At 40.6% G+C, this 18,745-nt stretch overlaps 1 protein-coding gene across 1 annotated transcript in view; it reads left to right on the top strand.

The window, feature by feature from the left end:
- The window catches only part of KIAA1211 (KIAA1211 ortholog), a 35,422-nt gene that overhangs the window by 4,592 nt on the left and 12,085 nt on the right, over positions 1-18,745 (top strand). The window contains exons 2-4 of the mRNA XM_010021913.1: positions 7,484-7,619; positions 15,834-15,998; positions 18,487-18,555. Of these exons, the coding sequence (XP_010020215.1) occupies positions 7,500-7,619; positions 15,834-15,998; positions 18,487-18,555 (354 nt within the window). The 5' untranslated portion in view covers positions 7,484-7,499. The remainder of the gene's footprint in view (positions 1-7,483; positions 7,620-15,833; positions 15,999-18,486; positions 18,556-18,745) is intronic.

Genomic DNA, 18,745 nt, shown 5'->3' with positions numbered 1-18,745 from the left:
CGTGTGTGTGGAGGCACCAGAGGAGGCTGGCCAGGGACTTTAAACCTTATTAGGGCACTCAGGTCCTTGACACTTCCATGATTACTTTTTGTGGCCTTAATTGTGATTATTTTAGTTAGATTATTAACATGTATTAAAGGTGTTTCAGCCACTTAAAGCAAGGCTTAATGTCTGCTTTTTAAAAAATAGATATGGCAAGGTCACAGGATACAGATCCCCTGATGACACCAAACTCGAGTTTTGTATAAGACAGTGTTGCATGATATCTTTGAAATGAGCAGGACTACCAACACAGAGGCTGTTAAAACAGGTAATTGGCATCAGTGGGACTCTGGTGGCTTATAACAATGGGAATGTGCAGTTTTCCCAGAGTTAGTGCCCTGAGATTCGACAGTTTCTGAAGGTGATATGGATATTTCAGAACACAGAAATGATCTCTAAGTTTAGTTTGTGAAAAAGAATCATTCAACTACCTTGCTGAAAATATCTCCCTTTTGCCTGTTCAGCTTGTAAGGACTGCATTTATGAGTTTGTTAATGCGATGAAGCAACGTGCTGTCTGAGCACAGTTGTAGCTCAGTTATGTTGCAGCATGGGCAATATTCTCCATCCAGGCATGAGTTAGAACCAAAACTCACATTCCAGCATGACAAATGAAAGAGAGGATTCTAAAAAATACAGCTCATAATTAGAATCCATTTTCCTCTATTACAGTATTAATGCATCTCTGGAATGACTAGAAAATGCAATTTATGTTTTTCATTGCTAGCTGCCCCAGGGACATTCATGGGAGACGCAAAAAGCTGGAATCAGATTTCTCTTTTAAAACAAAACATTAAGTAAAGGCAACCTATCACTGCACTTGTCATTTCCCGGGGGGTGACTATTGTGGGAGGTGACTCTCAGATGTCTTTGAAGGGATTGTGCTAAGGGTCAATACCGGGCTAAAATAAATTCATGCTTGCTTTGCATGCTTTGTTATTTTTTAGTGTTAAAAATGGCTTTATGTTAAAAAGTTGACTCTGAGCTCTAATTATTACAGAATTGGTTTCTAATGGAAATCTAAAAGAGTAAAAGTCATGAGACTGGGTATTTTTTTGGAGTCAGTCTCTACAAACATGAAAGAACAGAACAAATCATTCTTTCCCTTTATTTTTCAGTTTCTATTTCTAACTCTTTAATATCAGAGTGGGAGGAACACTTATGATACACCAAAGAAGCAATTGGTAGTGCGAGCTTTCTGTACTACAGCAGTGCAATGATAGGAGATTATGCAAGAGCTGAGACCCTGGTGTTCCCTGCTGGCAAACCATCCACTTTTTAAGGACCCCATATTTGTCTTTGAGAGGAGAGAGCTCTGGAGAAAAATGGGGTCTAAACCACAATAGCCACCAGTACTGAGGTAAACTTAGCCTTGTCTTCTGTCTGGTATTACCCCTGAATATACTCTGATGTACTTATGGGTGCAATCCCACAACAGTAAATGCTGATTGAAGTCTGGACTGCAGTTGTCCAACTCTTTCCAGCAGCTCTTTGGACATACAGCTATCATGTGTGCCAGTGTTTGCTCAGCCAAACCAGGAAGTTGTGTGGTTTTTTTGAGTTCTACTGGGTTTGGCTTGGTGTTTTTTTTTAGTAGTTAGATATCCAGACAGCAGAGCTCTCTGTATTGTTTCATGTGAACCATGAGCACTAAGCAGGCACGGAAGAAGTGATAGGAACACACAGGGAGGAGGATAAAGGGACAAAGGGTCTTACCTCATGCAGACCTGATCAGGAGTATCCAGAGCTGATGGTAAATCACATCCTGAACAGATAACAATGCATAGCAGTGAATGTCTGATTGGGGTCCAAAAAGCAATCTGTCTGTTTCCTGGTGTTCATGGGAGAGGAGTAAGGCTTCTCTTGTAGGCTCAGAGTGGTCCCATTCTGCTGTGAGGGATTTGTTTCACTTTTCCTAGTTTCTTAGCATCCACAGACACCTCAGCAAGAATGAGTAATGGAAAGAGGGGTTACTGCATACAGATTTTTTTGCAAGCCAAATTCATACATAGATACCTTAGAGCTGTGATACTTCCATTATCTATGTAATCCGTTTTATCCATGTTTTTCTGGGATTCTTCCAGAAGTCTGAAATAGAACAGAAAGTGTTCTCCATTTCCAGGGAAATGGATATGTCAGCACTGAGTTAAACATAGTGTCTGCGAAACATATTTATTTTGTGCAGAAGAAAGCCAGTTAGGGGTGAGATGTATTTGAGGAAAGTCTTTTTGCAGCTAAATACAGTTAAGCCTGGGCTAGAAGGCCACATTACATCTATGGTCAAGATAAGGTGTAGTCCTCATACCCCACATCTTGTTCTATTTTCATTATTTATAAAAATCCTGGGGGATGGTTGGCTCTGCTGTACTTTTATGCTTTCGGGATACCCTCAAGATGAAGATGTATCATGGTGCACTCTTTTTGTGCCAAAGCCCATGTGTATCAAAGAACCCCTCTTATGTTCTCAAAAATGTAACAGTTCTTCAGAATTGCGTCCTAATGCAAGAATGTGAAAAGTATGTTCTTAGTTTCTCTGAGAAACCAAGTGTTCTGATCTGCCTTCAGGAATCTGAAGAGGGACACTGGTGTGGCAAAGAAAACTCAGAGCAAATGGAGTTTAACTTTGCACTGAGTATGAGAAAATGAGGTTTGAACATTTGTGTATTGGAGCTGAAACTGGAACTTGATACTTGGGTTGCAACAAGCCTTCAGAGAGAACATCTTTAAGGATTTTCTAAAGTGCTTTGTATTTTGGTATAGCACATCCATAATTCATTTAATTTAGTCAGGTTTCTGGAAGTGAGTCAGATGATGATTCAATTATTTTCAGCACAAACAGCCTCTGAAGTGTCATCATCAGTATTATCAACAGAAGTGCTCATAAGCTGATGCCCCTGTTTTCCCACATCTTCTGGAAGTGATACTGCAATTTGAAACTGGAATACCTTCAACCATGGCTATGTCTGTAGCCCAGGTCTCTGACATACCATGAATCTATTAAAAGCCATACTTGATGTCAACATGACTTTTAATTGAGGGAAGGGTTTCTGAAGCACAGTCTGTAGATGTGGATTGTGAAAATGTTACTGTATAAGGGCTTCTGAGGAAAACTTTGGAGATGGGAGCGGTGGCAGCAGTGAAGGAAGCTCAATTATTCGTACTGGATTATGACTTAAAAGAAATTCAGTCTTTCTGAAAGTAGAATATGAGAGCAAAAAAAGAGGGGAGAGCAAAAGAAGACCTTTGTGATGTTATCTGTCAAACTCAAAGCTGGGAAGATTTGAAAGGATTGTGGGCTCCAAATAAGTAAAATAAGAGACCTTTCAGAAAGTTCAAGTAGCCTGGAAATCACCTGTTAAAGAAACTAGATTACTACAATGTGTGAACACGTTTTTCCAATGTACTTTAGCCTACATAGATGTTTAAGCAAAATTCTTAAAACAGGTTATTGGAAATGTAGCTAGCAAAATTGCTCAGTCACCCATTTCTGAAACATCCAGTCTATGCAAAGCATTTTAAGGGGATGATATAGAGAGAAGTCTTTGGTTAATTAATTGCAGGGTTTCCTGCGAACGTTCCATGTGTCCTGACAATTTGGAGTGTGTTTGTTTTGGAAGCAAGTCAATAAGAAAACAAAAATGGACAAAAGCTTTCAAATATTTTTGGCTTCAGCGCTGTGAAGACAAAATGTGTGATGCCATGTAATGTGGAAGTGCCTAAACTGAAATTGGTTGTCGTATGGGAGAATGTCAAAGAGAGATGCTGTGTGTGCTTAGCATGGTCCTAACCTGCCACCAGTACCATTGTGTGCACTTGTCAAAATAGGATTAGACTTTCAGTGGTGATGTACTTGTAATTGCAGGTCGCATGAAGCTCCCAAGCTGTTTCACGTAACCCGGTGGCCCAAAGGAAGCTTTAAGTGACATTTTAACAAGTGTCATCACACTAGCCGTAAACCCAAATCTGCACATAGCCAAAAGTCAGTGTATCTCAAACTGCCAGGAGATTCACTGGATTAGTTCACAGGCAGAAGGTGAGGCTAAATCATTAAAGGTATCCTCAGCTCTGTAGCAGGATGGAGAAGATCAGCAGCAGCCATGTTCTAGGCAGTCCTCCAGCACTGACTGCAGCACTTGCTCTTTTCTTCCATTTCAGGGACTCAGATTATGAGGCATTTCCTCCTGCCATAGCTGCTGTTGGTCAGCTGAAGTTTTGGGGTTTCAGCTGCAAGCAGACCCTGTTCAGTTCAAAAGCTGCAGGTCAGATGTTCCTAAATATTAACTGATTCATCAGCAAGGTCAAAACTGACTTGCAAACAAGTTACTGAGCTCTTTGGTGCCTGAATTACAATCCTCACCTACTAATTATTTGTGACAAACAGTAGAAATAAACGTGAGCTGTCTAGTTTTAAGTATGAGAACACCAACCCACTGGACAGTAAAAGGCAAGGATGGTGTTGTATGCACGGTGAATAGTTGTGAGACAAAGCCACAAGTATCTGAGCCACGGTATTGCTGGAAAAACCTTTGAGAGATGATCCTCTCTGGAGCACAATATGACCTGGATTGTGCATCCTCAGCAGATCTCTCAGCTCAAAGGTAAATAGGAGACAATAAATTCTCACTGGCCTTGCCTTCTGCACCTGCAGCAGTTTCACATATCGAACCAAGCAAATGCAGGAGGGGTTGGCATGAGCTGGTTTGTCAAAGTTTGCCTCTCTCCCTCAGTTTTGGCTGTGAATACAGACTTTTTCCCCTTGTTGAATGCGGTGCTGGAGCTTTCAGTTCTAACAGACCTGCATGGTTATATGAAAAAAGCCAGCTTTCAGTCAGCTTCATGTCAAACCAAGTCAGGTCTGCTAGAAATTTGTCTCTGTTTAAGGGGAATTTCTCAGACTGTGGTTCACAGGCAGATTCGTGGATGGCCAAATAAGGTAGATGATATGTCCCAATACCATGTAATTTTACCACAGCTCTGTGTACAAGCTGAATCATGAGTATTTGGAATAGAAAACTGCTTAGAAGAGGGTTTAAAAATATGCTTTTATGGTTCCTCTGATGAAAGGTTTCTAAAAGAAGGTGTAGTACCTTTAGCAGCCAAAGGCAATCAAGTCGTGTTTTTTATTAAAAAAACCCAACAAACCCCAAACCACTAAAATAGAATATAGCCACAGTTAAATGTGCCTCCTTTTTGATGACTAAAACCATTGTGAATTATTGATCAGCTCTTTCCTTGGTTGTGTGCTGGTTTGTTTCTGTCATGGTTTAACCCCAACCAGCAACTAAGCCCTATGCAGCCACTTGCTCACCACCCCCCTGGTGGGATGGGGAGAGAATCAGAAGAGTTAAAGTGAGAAATCTTGTGAGTTGGGATAAAGACAGTTTAATAGGGAAAGCAAAAGCTGCTCACAAGCATAGCAAAACAAGGAATTATTTTACCACTTCCCATTGCGGAGAGGTGCTCAGCCATCTCGAGGACAGCAGGGCTACATCACACATAATGGCTATCGGTTATTTGGAAAGACAAAAGCCATCACTCTGAGCATCCCTCCTTCCTCCTTTTTCCTCCAGCTTTATATCATGAGCATGACACCATACGATACGGAATATTCTTGTGGTCAGTTGGGTTCAGCTGTGCTGGCTGTGTCCCCTCCCAACTCCTTGTGCACCCCCAAGCCTACTTGCTGTGGAGTGGCATGAGGGTCAGAAAAGGACTTGACTCTGTATTAGCACTGCTCAGCAGTAATAAAAACATCCCCATTATCAACATTTCCAGCACAAACCTAAAACATAGCCCCATACCAGCTACCATGACGAGAATGAACTCTACCCCAGCCGACGCCATCACAGTTTCAAATGAAGCATGTTGCTCAAATATTAACTCTGGATAAAAAATAGTTTTTCAGTTAGTCTGTGATTGCTTTGAGGGTGAAATGATACAGAGGTGTTGAGGTGCTTTTTTCACTATTATTTTCAGGTTACCTGTAGGAAATTTTGTTATAAAAGTCAAAAGTAACCTATCATTTAATCAGTTATAAAAGGTTGATGTAACTCTATGTAACATTCTTCTTTCATAAGAAAAGATTATTGGTTTTACTTAAAAAGGTTATGTTCATATCCCAGCAAAAAATGAGACAAAAATGTAATAATTACATTCCAAACATTTTTTCCAAAGTAAGCATAGAATTATCTTGAACACTTCGTAAACAATCAGAGCGTTTTAATAGGGAGAAAAAGATAATATACTGGTTTTCTTAAATATGTGAGGCTTTAATTTTTCTTGTTGTTTTACTTCCCCATCCCTCTGGAAGTTTCTTCTTCCTTGCTTTTGCTGAAGCATTTGTTTATATTGTTTTTATCACATGTAGAAGGTTTGCTGGTTAGATCGGTATAAAAAGTATCTATTTTTTTTTTCTCCAGATTGTTTGTTTACTGAAGCTATAAATGGGTTTTGTAGAGTTGCCAATAGTTTATTAAAATGAGAGATTTAAGACCTCTCAATTCAGTTTTCTTCTACTGTGTCTTTAACCATGTCTGTATTTCACTGTCTTTCCACTCAGTGTGAAATATTCTAGGCAAGGCAAAACATGACTTTCAAACTAATTTTTTCCCCCCAGAATGCACCTAAATCCCAAAGTAACAACCACAAACTTTTTGTTTTCCTAAGTTCTTGATTTTATTGATGAACCTTCAAAATTTCCAGTAAACTAGGACACTTTCTGTTTCACTTCTTTGCCCATGGATTTAGAGCAGAGCCATATAACTAGGTCATTCGTGTCACACTCTTCTCCTTGGCATTGGTCTTTAGTTTAACAGTGGAACACGGGCATTTCTTGCTCTTTGTTTGTAATCAAACACACATGGACTGGTGTAATAAGCTTCTTATCAGCTTGGGGGTTTGATGATAACATTTAATTGTCAGTGTGATCATACTCGTGGTGAAAGGAACAGGTAAATAATCAGCTAAATGAGGTTTAGAAGTAGGTTATTAGAGTGTATTACCTCTTTTTGTGTTACAGAACTACCTTTTTTAACTAAGAATGACAGCAGGTCCCAAGTATTGGACTAAGCATGAATGCAGGCTTTCTTTAATGTGCAGTCTGGTAATTTATGCATCATCATCATCATCTACTCTGTATCCTAAAAGTAACATTTAGATTTGAGACTTCTAAGGAATATTGATTGAACTTCTCAACACACCTACTAAAAACACCCCACTCTGTGGCCTTCCAAGGAGGAAAACTGTGTGTGAAGGAACCATGTACCTCCGCTAAATTTCTGATATTAGAACATGTTTGGATACCTCTCTTCTGAGAATGTTCAAAGCTTTTATGTAGAAGGCAAAAGGAAGTGAAAATCTACATAGCAGGGCAGCTATGATATCAAGAGTCACTCTCATAAACTAATTACTGAGTTTATTTACTTCTTAACTGTTTTTTCCAGGTCCTCCCACTATTCTATGGGCAGTCGAGCTTTTTCCCATGACAGTGTTTTTATACCTGATGGGAGAACAGAGAGTGAACAGGCCATCCAAGCAATGTCACAGGAGAACGTTTTAGGAAAAGTCAAAACTCTTCAGGTAAGAAATTGTAAGTGGGAGAAATATTTAAAATGTGGTGGAAAATGGTCTCCAGAATGTATTAAATGTGGATAAAGGTTGGTTGCTTTTCCAATAACCTTGGGCCAGTTTCTCAGCCATTTAAGTTGTCTGGCCAAAAGCCATGGAAATAATTCAGATAATCTGCAGAAGATCTAGGTTTTGGTCTTGAAAGATACATCAGTGATGTTGCAAGTAAATCTGCAGAAATGGCTGCATCTTGTGGAACTCATTTGAATTGAACTAATGGTTTTGACATGTCCTGATCTATGTTGCCTGAGACCTACAGATGTTGTACTGAGTGAAAAAATGAGGGTGGTGTTGGTGGCAGGGAATGGCACGCAGAGTGAGATGACTTCGCAGAGCTCTTATAATTATCATAGAATCATAGTTCTTATTTTTTTCTCCCTGTCCTCTCAATGGTTGTCATGGAAGGTGTGTACGTGTACCTCTCCAAAGCAAACACATACATACACTTGGGTATTTGCTTCTAGAGAGCTTTTACATGACCTCTTTTCCCTTCTTTTCCAGAACTCTGTCCCATTAGTGCTCTAACTAATTTTTTGCTTTACTTTTCATACATCTGTAAGATGCCCAGCACTATGTCTTTTGCCTTTCTAAACCTTGAAAGAGCTGTCCTTCAGAGGCATGTTTCAGTTTATTGCTCAGGATCCTGACATGTTGTGTCAAAATGCTGATAAATTGTTAATGCCATGCAAGTGCTGTTACCCTGTAGCCAACTAGTAAAATACCACTGATTCCTTTTACCTCCAAAGTCTACTGATGGTCCATCTTTCCTGGTGAGTGAGATCATGCCCGGTAGACAGATCCAACATTGAGGATTAAATTGTTCCTTCTTCCTTCTTCTTGCCCAGTGCTGTCAGCGGACAGAGCACCTGAAGAGCATTGGCTGTGCTGACTATGGATAACCTTTGAAGTAGAAACCACACTAGGACAGCTCCAATTTCTCCGTGTCGGTTTTTCAGCTTAAATTTCTCTGGGTCAGGTGGATTTGATGCATGCTGATTTCCAGACTAGAAACCATTGTATTTTAAATGACTGCTGACTCTAGGCAAAGCCAGGAGGTAGTTGGATGTGTCTTGCAGAATGCTTCAGTGTCCTTTGGATAAAAAGCCCACTTACTTTCTGCTGAGAAAAGCCTGATTTCTTGTTAACATCCAATAGCCTTTGTGTATCCTGAAGTTATTTTGTGTTGCCTGAAGCCATCTGCCTTGGTATAAGCAGCCTTTTCCTTGTCCTTTGGATTTCCTGAGATTTATCATACCTAGTTTTTAAGATCTGGTGCAGAAAACCAGCCTGAGCCTGCTAAGAGTTGTACCTACATGTGCTTCATTACACTGAAGTAATTTTGTTTCTTGGGATCTGGTGCTTAAGATCTGGATACAGAACTGTGAATAATACACAAGGGATGTTTAAAATGTAAATGTAGCAGTGTGTCAGAACAACCCTAAAAGAAACTCTGGGGGCATGTTTCTACATCCTTCCCTTTCTTAGGCTAGTGGGTGTCCTGGGTTGAGGGTTTTTTTTCTTGAATCAAAGTGTGTTAAAACTGTTTCCTCACACTTTGCAGCTGTGACTCTTCTTCCTACTACTGATGTTTGCCAGAAGTTGTCAATAAATGAACAGAAGAGTTGTTGTTTCAGACCCAGAAGAACTGTAGCATGTAAAAAGGAAACTTGTTTTGAGCGTTAGTGTCTTGGTGCATCTAAGCCATTATCTCCCTTTTGCTGTGACAATGCCGTGGTGTGGCACTGCTGCCGCCTCTGGGGGCGGGAGGACAGCTTGTTCTCTGCCGCTTCCCTTCACTTGAAGTGTCTTAGGCCACCTGGTATCCATGAGGCTGTGGCAGTGAGCTGCAAGAAACATTAAATGTTGACTATGGCATATGGCTTATTGCATTAGCAACTACTGGGCTACATCCTCTCTGCTTCATGTGGCCATGTGGATTAAAACAAACAAGCCCTCTGCTCTGTAAATCTGTAAAACACCCACTTCTTACATAGATATTAATTATGATAAAACATGTCTTGGGAATCCAGACTTGGTCAAATCATAAAAGACCACTTTTTAAATTCACATTTCCCTGGCTTTGAAATGATGAATGTCCCCAGTCATTTTCTTCCTGTCAGACCTAGTGGCTGTTTAGTTTTGGATGCCATTTCATTTAGTCATTAACATATCTTAGCTGATGATCAAGCTGACGCTTCCCCTACTGTGCGTTGCACATCTGTATTCTACCAGCCATTCCTCTTGTTTCTGTTTGATATTGCCTAGATCTCAACAAGGCTACAAAGTCATTTGTTAAACCTCAAAGCTGTTATCTTTTAACTCCATGCTCTGCATTTTATAGGATTGAGAGTGAATTTTCAATGCATGATTGCCCAGCTTTGTATTTCTTACAGTTAACTTCTTTGTTGCATATAACTTCTAGTGCCACTGCAGCCTGTTTTCTTCATATTTGACAATCGTTTTCATTTTATAAACTGAATTTATATATTTTTTTTCTTAATTATTATAGCATTTCTGGGACAGATCCCCTTTTTCTTATGATATAGTAAGCCCTGGAAATGAGCTTCCATTTTTCTTACTTGAATCTTCTTTGCATTTGGTAGTCTGCAAGGAGACACTCAGGTGACAAATGCCAGAGATCCTGTAGGTATCTTCATGCTTCTCCAGAAAGTCTTGCTCTTAACACATGAGCAACTGTAAGTGGTTCGCTGCCACTGTACACCAAAATCTCCGTTTGCAACTGGATTTGCTGCAAACACATACCTCTAGAGAGCCATTTACAGTTCACATCTTCACCATTCTTCTATTTTGGATGCTCCCAAAATCTTTCTTGAAGTGTAATACCACAAAACACGTGCTCCTTCAGCAGTGGAAAGTGGAATAGTTCCCTCCCTGCATCTTATATCCAAAACATCTGTGGTAATACTTTCTTATTTTCCTCCTTTCAGTAGGTTTACATGTTAATTTTACATCTAGTTCACTTTCTAAAGCCTTCAGTTATTCCAGTATAACTTCTTAAATTACATGATGCTTTCCAGTTTATTCTCTCTCTTTGATGCAACAGGGGAAAAAAAAGGCTTATGGGGGGTGGTTTGCTCATTTCAATATGCTACGAATTTTCCTATTTGGATAAAGAAATGGACTCGCTTCCATTGAAAGAACAATTAAGTAAACTGTCTTTTCAGCCAGAAGAAGAAATTGTAAGAGGGAAAATATGACAGAGATGCGTGAAATCATGAGAGGAATTGAGAAATTGAACAGAGGACAGTCATTCAGTCTTTCACAGCATGAGAAACATGAGCATCAGTTGAAACTAATAACACTTTCAAACAAAACCAAACATTTCTTTATGCATAGTTGGACTGCAGAACTCATTGTCATACAGCACTGTTATTCATAAAATATTTATAAAAGTTCAAAGAGCAATGAAAGAAAAGTTCCCAACTGGCTATTGACTCCAAAAGTCCTCAGAGGCCACAAATCACTGGAGTGTTTACAAGGAAAATCTCAGTATGGGCTTGGCCTCTTCTTGTGCATTCCCAAGGCATTTGATTTTTGGGTCACTGTAAGAGACTGTACAGGACCAAGTGGAATTTCAACAATATTGTTCTTCTTAGGACAAATATTACTGATATGTCATGATTTCACAATTATATATGACTAGAAAACATAATTTAATTTATTTTTATATCTGGGCATTGCAAACAAACATGAAAAAGAGGTGTTTGAGTTGAAAGCAGAGTACAACCAGCAGTTCTTGTAAGACTTGTTTGAATGGAATCAGCTGAAATAGTACACTCTGTTTTAACGATTTTTAACTGAACAGAGCAAGCAGCTCGGCGGATCCGGTTTTGGATTCACTCCAGGCACAGAGCCATAAGAATGATGTGGTTTCAGGGGGCTGAATCCAACATGCAAGCAGGCATGTACACAGAAGAGGAGCCAAATGGAGTGAAAGAGGAGATGTACAGCCCGATCTGGGCTCTCTGCCGGTTAATATGGAAAGTTTATTCGGTGGCATTTCCTATGCAAACACAAAGAGTGCTTTGAAAGTCTAAGCTTTTTAATTTGCTGCAGGTGCCAACCGATGCAGGGCAATTTAACTTAGGAGTTTGATCTCTGAAATTATTAATGGTAAGCTTGTATCACATTTTAGCAAATTATTTTGCATGAAATAAAAGTGGGCTCGTGTCATGGTCCGGTTACTGAGGGAGATTCTGATAATTGGATGAGTGTAAACTTTGGGTTTTTCCCTGAATTCCCAGTATTTCTTTGCCTTTATCAAATGTGCAGCCCTGCTCCCTCACTTCACACTGAATGGCATCGCACCGATAGCCACACGAATTGGGTGTGTATAGAGAAACTCTCACGCACCTTTTGAATCCTATAGAAAAAAATTGGGGATGAGGCTAAACCTGGTCTGGAGCACAGCTTGATGATCCCATTCTGAAGCTCCCCTGTGTGTGGTCCCTCCAGCTGCTGTTTCGTGGTATAATTGTCGTACATGGTAGCCATGCGCTGCAAATAATCCTCCTTAGGCAACCGTCATCCGCGTGCTGTCAGCACGGGGAATTCTCAAGTACAGAGGATTTATAGTTTTTGTTCAGAAACATGTGTTTGTCTGAAGCTTTTGAGAAACTTAAAGCAGGTGCTCCTTTTCAGGGAATATGGCCTCTTCTCAATGGCCTTGCAGATTAAATTGATTTATCTCTCCATCTCTCTTGGGTTGGACTGTCTCCGCATGTTCTTCCAAGTAAAAGTAGTGGGGGTTTTCTTTCTCTTTTTCAGGGATGATACTTTTTTAGGGTTTCTATGATTGACCAGGAAGAGAATGTTTCTGTGTTAAATTTTCTGAGAGAGGATAATTGCACTGTAGTTACAGTATAAGCACATTTTTTAAAAGAACAAGGAGCAGGTTTAACATTACTCTTTGAAAGCAATAGGAATAAATTTTCTCAGTGGTAACAATAAGCTATTTGAGATTTTGACATCTATGACTCACCGTCAGCTTTGAAGATTAGAATGCACTGAAAGAAATTGGTCAGTAGAGAACTATTAGTGGAGCTTTTTCTTCTAAAAAGGCCAATAAATAAATCATACAGAGAACAGCCCTCCGTCCTGGGAGGAATGTGAGGGCTACTGGAGTTTCTTCTTCAACCTTCAAATTAATTTATGCAAGTCTGAGCAAATAAACTTCTAAAACTTTGAAGTCATTTAAAACCCAGACAAAAGCACACAAACAGCTGTGTACAGTCCATAAATACTGAGGGTGGTCTATTTCCTGGAAATATCAGGAAAATTACATTTTAAATTTTTATGTACACAAATGTGCAATTTTACAGCAGAGTCCTCTTGATGACAATTAAGCATCCTCGATGACAATTGAAAAGGCCATTCTTTTTCAAGCACAGACCATTCTCCACAGTAGCTGCATCACCACACAGCTCCCACCATGCATTGCAGACACACTAGATCAAGAACTTGATCAGAAGATCAAGATAATAACACACCATCTCTTCCTTCAAAACACATTGCAAGCAATATGTACATGTATGCATGTTCTCACCTTGGAACAGATGCGTGAATCCTTAGTTTCTTGGGTAGTGGCTCAAGAAATTCAGAAAGTTCCTTTTTTTTTGCCTAGGAGAACTAGGAATATGACTTGAAGAAGAAGAAAGGAGCAGCCTCAACTTAGAAAACATTTTATCAAATTAAGCTTTTCTGAAATAATTTTCTACTATCATCAGAGGACTTGCAGTAACACAGCAGAATTACAGCCACTACGCTATCTAATACAGACTTGTTTGCTCTTTCCAGCTCCAATTTATGCAATGGAAAGATAAGATTTCAAGTCAGAGGTGCACTGCTAACATGAAAGCCTTGGGGGACTTAGTGAAACCCTTACCTTTAGACTGTGGGTGCACTGCCAGTAATCTAGGCAGGAATAAATCTCCACCATTCACAACAGCCTATTATGCCAAAATTGTGTACTATATGAATTTCATAACTTTCTGCCAAAATCCAAATGGGCATAAGTAAGTAATGTGTAACTCAGTGAGAGGACTGAGAAAAACTGTGCTAATGTAATAACCTGATCTAAGGAGTCTCTGCATGTACTTTTTGTCTTAATAGTTCTCAATACAGAAATCTGTCTCAATACAGAAATCTGGTAATATTTTAGGGTAATATGGATAAACTATGCAAGAGTCTTGTCCACAGGGCAATGATGGCAAGTGAGACTGATTTGACCTGAATCCTTTCAGAAGTCCTACTGCTACTAAAGCCGATTTCCCTTGCCAACAGCTCACCCAAGCCATGCTACTGATTTGATGCTATAGGAAAAAATATAATCTTTGTTTTGCAAACTATCTATTCCAATGTTCCGCAGTTCTCAGTGGCAAACTCGTGTCAGGGGTCCGTGTATGTACCTGACATTTGGACTGAATAGAAGCTGCACAGTTGAATGGAGTATTGCTGAGCTGTAGATGTTCATAGTAATACAGGACAGAAATGGGAAATCTCATTTAGAGAATGTTCTGTGTTTGAAAGAGAATAAATCAGGAAAATAACTCTACAGTGCCTTCTTCCTAAATGAGAATGGTCCCCTGAAGTATTTCAGGAAGAAAATCTATCAATAAATGTTCCTCACTCCATTTGCTTCTTCTAGAGAATTTCCTCTAATTCTTTTGCAAAAAATTCACTTTCGAAGACTGTGTGGTATGTGTCTCTGCAGTAGCCACGGCTGTAATTTCTCTCATTTACCCTACCAGAAGACAGATACTATATGCTACTTATTTCACTCATCTTACACTTGATATAATTTGAGAGTACTTTCTTGTAACTTTTGAGAGAAGATTACTTCAACAAAGATAATAAATGGTGGAAAAACTCCTTTATCCATTCATCTACTGCATGACCCCTCCATAAACTTCTTTGTGCAAAAGCAGTGGTGTGGCAGTGCACATGAGCATGAGCAGACGTGATTTTCTGTGTTGTTCCCATGAGATCAGGCATCTAAAAGAAGCTGGGTTTCCCCTCCTTTGAGAATTTGCCTCCTCTAAGGCAGGGTTAAACCAAACCCTTAACACTTAAAACTTACAATTAAACATTACACTAAGGATATCTTTAGGAATGACAGTTGCATGAGGTGCAGGGTTTGGGGGGTGAAGAAGAGAAAGGTGGCTTTTGGGGGCAGTTGTAGTTTCTCAGTGTACACTTAGCTCATAATCTTATTTCTCTGCAATGGTAATGTCGTGGTTTAAGCCCAGCCGGCAACTTGGAACCACGCAGCCGCTCGCTCACTCCCCACCTTTTCCTTCCTCCCCCTGCTCCCGGAGGGATGGGGAGGAGAATCGAAGGAATGTAACTCCCACGAGTTGAGATAACAGCACTCCAGTAACTAAGGTATAATACAAACCACTACTGCTACCAATACTAGTGATAAGAGGAATAACAAGGGGAGAGGACACAACCGCTCACCACCCGCCGACCGATACCCAGCCCGACCCGAGCAGCGATCTGGGCCTTCCGGGTAACTCCCCCCAGTTTCTCTACTGGGCGTGACGTGCTGTGGTATGGAATACCCCTTTGGCCAGTTTGGGTCAGGTGTCCTGCCTCTGCTTCCTCCTGGCTTCCCCTCCTCTCTGGCAAAGCATGAGACTGAGAAAGTCCTTGGTCAGAGTAAACATTACTTAGCAACAACTAAAAACATCGGTGTTATCAGCATTGTTCCCAGACTGAAAGTCAAAAACACAGCACTGCACCAGCTACTAAGAAGGAGAAAAAATGACTGCTGTAGCTGAACCCAGGACAGGTAAGTTTTCATAATTAGCTTTTATAAACGAAGTCTTAACCTAGGACACAGATTTAAAAGAAGAGAAGGTAGGTTCCAGAATTCACAGGAAATTTGAAAAAGTTGGTGACACTGACAAGAACTCAAGTTGATCATCCAAAATCAGAAATCACGCAGTAAATTCTTGACCTTGGTCACTTTGCAGAGAGGAAGAACTGGGGGTGCCCATCATGTTGCAGCAATATAAACCTGAAGTTGACTTTTTTGTCCAGAGTCTGAAAGCTTTCAGGTGGAGGAATGCATGCTAGACTGGCTTGTTTTGGTCATTATATAGATACCATTTTTTTGTTGTTTTTTCTGGTTTTGTTTTTCAGCAACAGTTGGCCAAGAATATAAAATTTGGGCAGCCTCCACAAATGACAATTTCTGTGAGGACAATGGGGGAAGCAACCGCTAGTACAGAAGAGGATGTGTTGCTCGGTAGCCCCATGGAGCTTGAGACTCAGCAGAACACAGTGATCTCAGACAGAAGTAAAAAAGTAAGCACTTTAAATTGACATGTTCATGGCATTATATCAGTGCTAAACCAGTAAAGATCACTGGGGCGTAGCAGATGTCTCCAGTGAAGCGAAGCTGAGCTCAGCAGGCTGTTTTATGTGGGTAGTCTTTCAGCTCATGCTTCTTGGACTGGTGAGGAGTGTGTGCTCTTGGCATCCCGAGCCAGGTCCGACAATTACCGGTTTGAATGTTTGCTCTGAACTTCCAGCAATGTGGTATATCACATCACTCACAGTGTAGCTAGAAGGCAGGAAAATTTTGAGACAGAAAGTGTTCTGAAATATGGACTTCCCAGTGTGGAAAGTTGTGCACAGCACCAAATGGCAAAAAGAGAAATCATTCCAAAAAGAGAAGGGTCTGGAGCCTAAACCTCTAAGATCCTGGGTCTTAGGGTAAATATCTGTATTTCTTATGGAGAAGGAACCAAAGGCAAAGAAGGAGGAGAAACATTTTGAGAATGCTCCCTAAATCCCAATATCCAGCGTAATTCAAATAACTATTCAAATTCAGATGTCCAGAAAGGTCTTGTTCAGAGAGCAAATATACATTATAAGTGACGGAAGCTCTCTGGAAATCTTCCAAGGAAGACTGGTTCTGTGTGTCAGTGTACTGGCTGACCAGGAGCGAAGGGGACAAAGGGACATCCTTCTCTGCCTGGAAGAGGCTGACTTCATGCCTGGGAACCCCTGGTGTACGCAGTGGTGTACACAATGGTGTACACACCATGTAATACATGCAGCCCTTGAGATCCTAGAAGGACACCAGGGCATGAGCCTCCACTCCAGTTCGTTAACGCTAGTGCTAGCTGTGTGAAAGGCAAAGGCAGGAACTATCCTCTGCAGCTCATGCCTATACACACAAAAGGGACATTTATGGTTGAGGTGTCCCAAATTCTTCATCCCTCTTTAAGGGGCAACACAGCTCCCCTGTGACCACTTCCTTCATGGCTGTGGTCAGACATGTCAGGGAGCCAAGCATTTGGGCTGGACCTGCACACTCACACCTCTCAGCAGTCTGAAAGGACACAATTGAAGCCAAAGTAAGGTATACATTTTCTGCTTCACAACTACTCCGTTCTGAAACAATCAGTTAAGGTGTATCAAGAGCATCCTGTGCATCTCAGAGTGCAGTGGGGCTGCAGACAGGTTTTAGCTATGTACCCTGGTACTAGGTGAAACTGTGTTTGAGACCAACACAGATTCTCTGCAGACAGACTTCTTGCTGGGTCCTGCAGGAGACTGAACATCACCTACTGACCTCCAGCTCGAAGGAGAAACTCATTCAAGCACTAAAATTCCACTGGAGTATCTTTGTGTAATAAGGAAAGATACAGTCCTTACCATCTAGTCTTTTAAATATTATATTTTGAAAACAAAATTAATGTCCCTTTGCATAATTCTTTTTCCAAAGACTGAAGGAGCAAACATCCCTACAGACGAGGTTGCAGACACAGACCAACCACACGACGTGTATAGGGTCAGCCAGAGCACTCAGAACTTTCCTTTCTCTTTCCATGCTCTACTCACTATCTGCTTTATCAGAGATTTCTGGTGCACAGCAGCTTCCCTGGTTTCTGCTCCTGTCTCTGCTGCTGGCCTTGTAACTCCTCTGTGTGTTTATTTGCATAGGTCCTGAGGGGATGGGGTAGCTTCTGTTAGGAGCTGGAGGCCAGGACCACATAGCACTGCTTTACTTCAAACAGGTTTCCTGTGTTGCTTTGTGACTTACAGTTTTCCTGACTAACTTGGATCAGTGGCAAGAGCTCTGGGTTTCATCTAACCTGTATTTGTAAAGCTGGCTTTTTGGGCTTTATACCAACAATCATGTACCCCTGGTGTAACTGGATCAGAACATTCATTAAGTTACAAACTAATACTGTGATATAATGATTAAAAACAGTGTTCCTGGGTGTGATGAATGCTGCTTCAACCCCTGCACCTTAAAAATCACCTTCTGTGAGACGGCTTGGAGAGGGAGGGTAGCTAAGGAGTCACAAGTGAATGACAGGCTTCAAGTGATGGAGGGGAGCTGGTTTGTTTTGTAAGAGGAGCAGTCATCAAGAACCTGGAGTTGAAACTTGCAGCAGAGGTGACGTCTGATGAGGTTCGTATAGTTTTTCTTTAGGTGCAGGTCAGGAAAAGATAAAGTTAGTAGGAGCTGATTGAAATCCTACAAAGCTGTGCTCTTTCTTTTCAATGGGAACCTGGTTATTGTGTTAAGGAAACATGAGTGTATTGCCCTTTGTAGTGTCTTGTAATAGCAACTGCTTCTGTATAGAAGGCAGTGATTCAAGGATCAGCAAAGATAAACTCACAGCATTTAGGAACAAGAAGTGTGTGTCTGTCAGTCCCAATACAAGAGACAGGGTAAAAATCCTACCCTAACATACATGCTTTCATAAGTCCTTTGAAGCATGTTTATTAGATCTTTTACATTTTAATACCTATCTGTGGTGATCTTGTTTTCTAGTCTCATGACACTCCAGCTTTTTTGAGGACAATGACTTTGCCTGTGACTGGATATGAACTGGAAGAAAAGGTAAAAAAAATGTTTACATTTGGTTCGCACTGAGTTACTTTCTAATTCTAGTTATTAGAAGCCTGACAGTCAGTTTTTGGTTTAATACATATTTCATTCTTTCATTGATCATCCAAGGTTTTGTGAAGGTTACACACTTTGAGGGCTTGTAAATAAGTAAGAGTTGATTGCAGGAACCAGCAGAACTCAG

The sequence above is a fragment of the Nestor notabilis genome, unplaced genomic scaffold (assembly GCF_000696875.1).
Source record: "Nestor notabilis isolate BGI_N333 unplaced genomic scaffold, ASM69687v1 scaffold16079, whole genome shotgun sequence".
Classification (NCBI taxonomy): Eukaryota; Metazoa; Chordata; class Aves; order Psittaciformes; family Psittacidae; genus Nestor; species Nestor notabilis.
The sequence above is the reverse complement of the archived record's forward strand: the minus strand, read 5'-3'. Positions and strand labels throughout refer to the sequence as shown.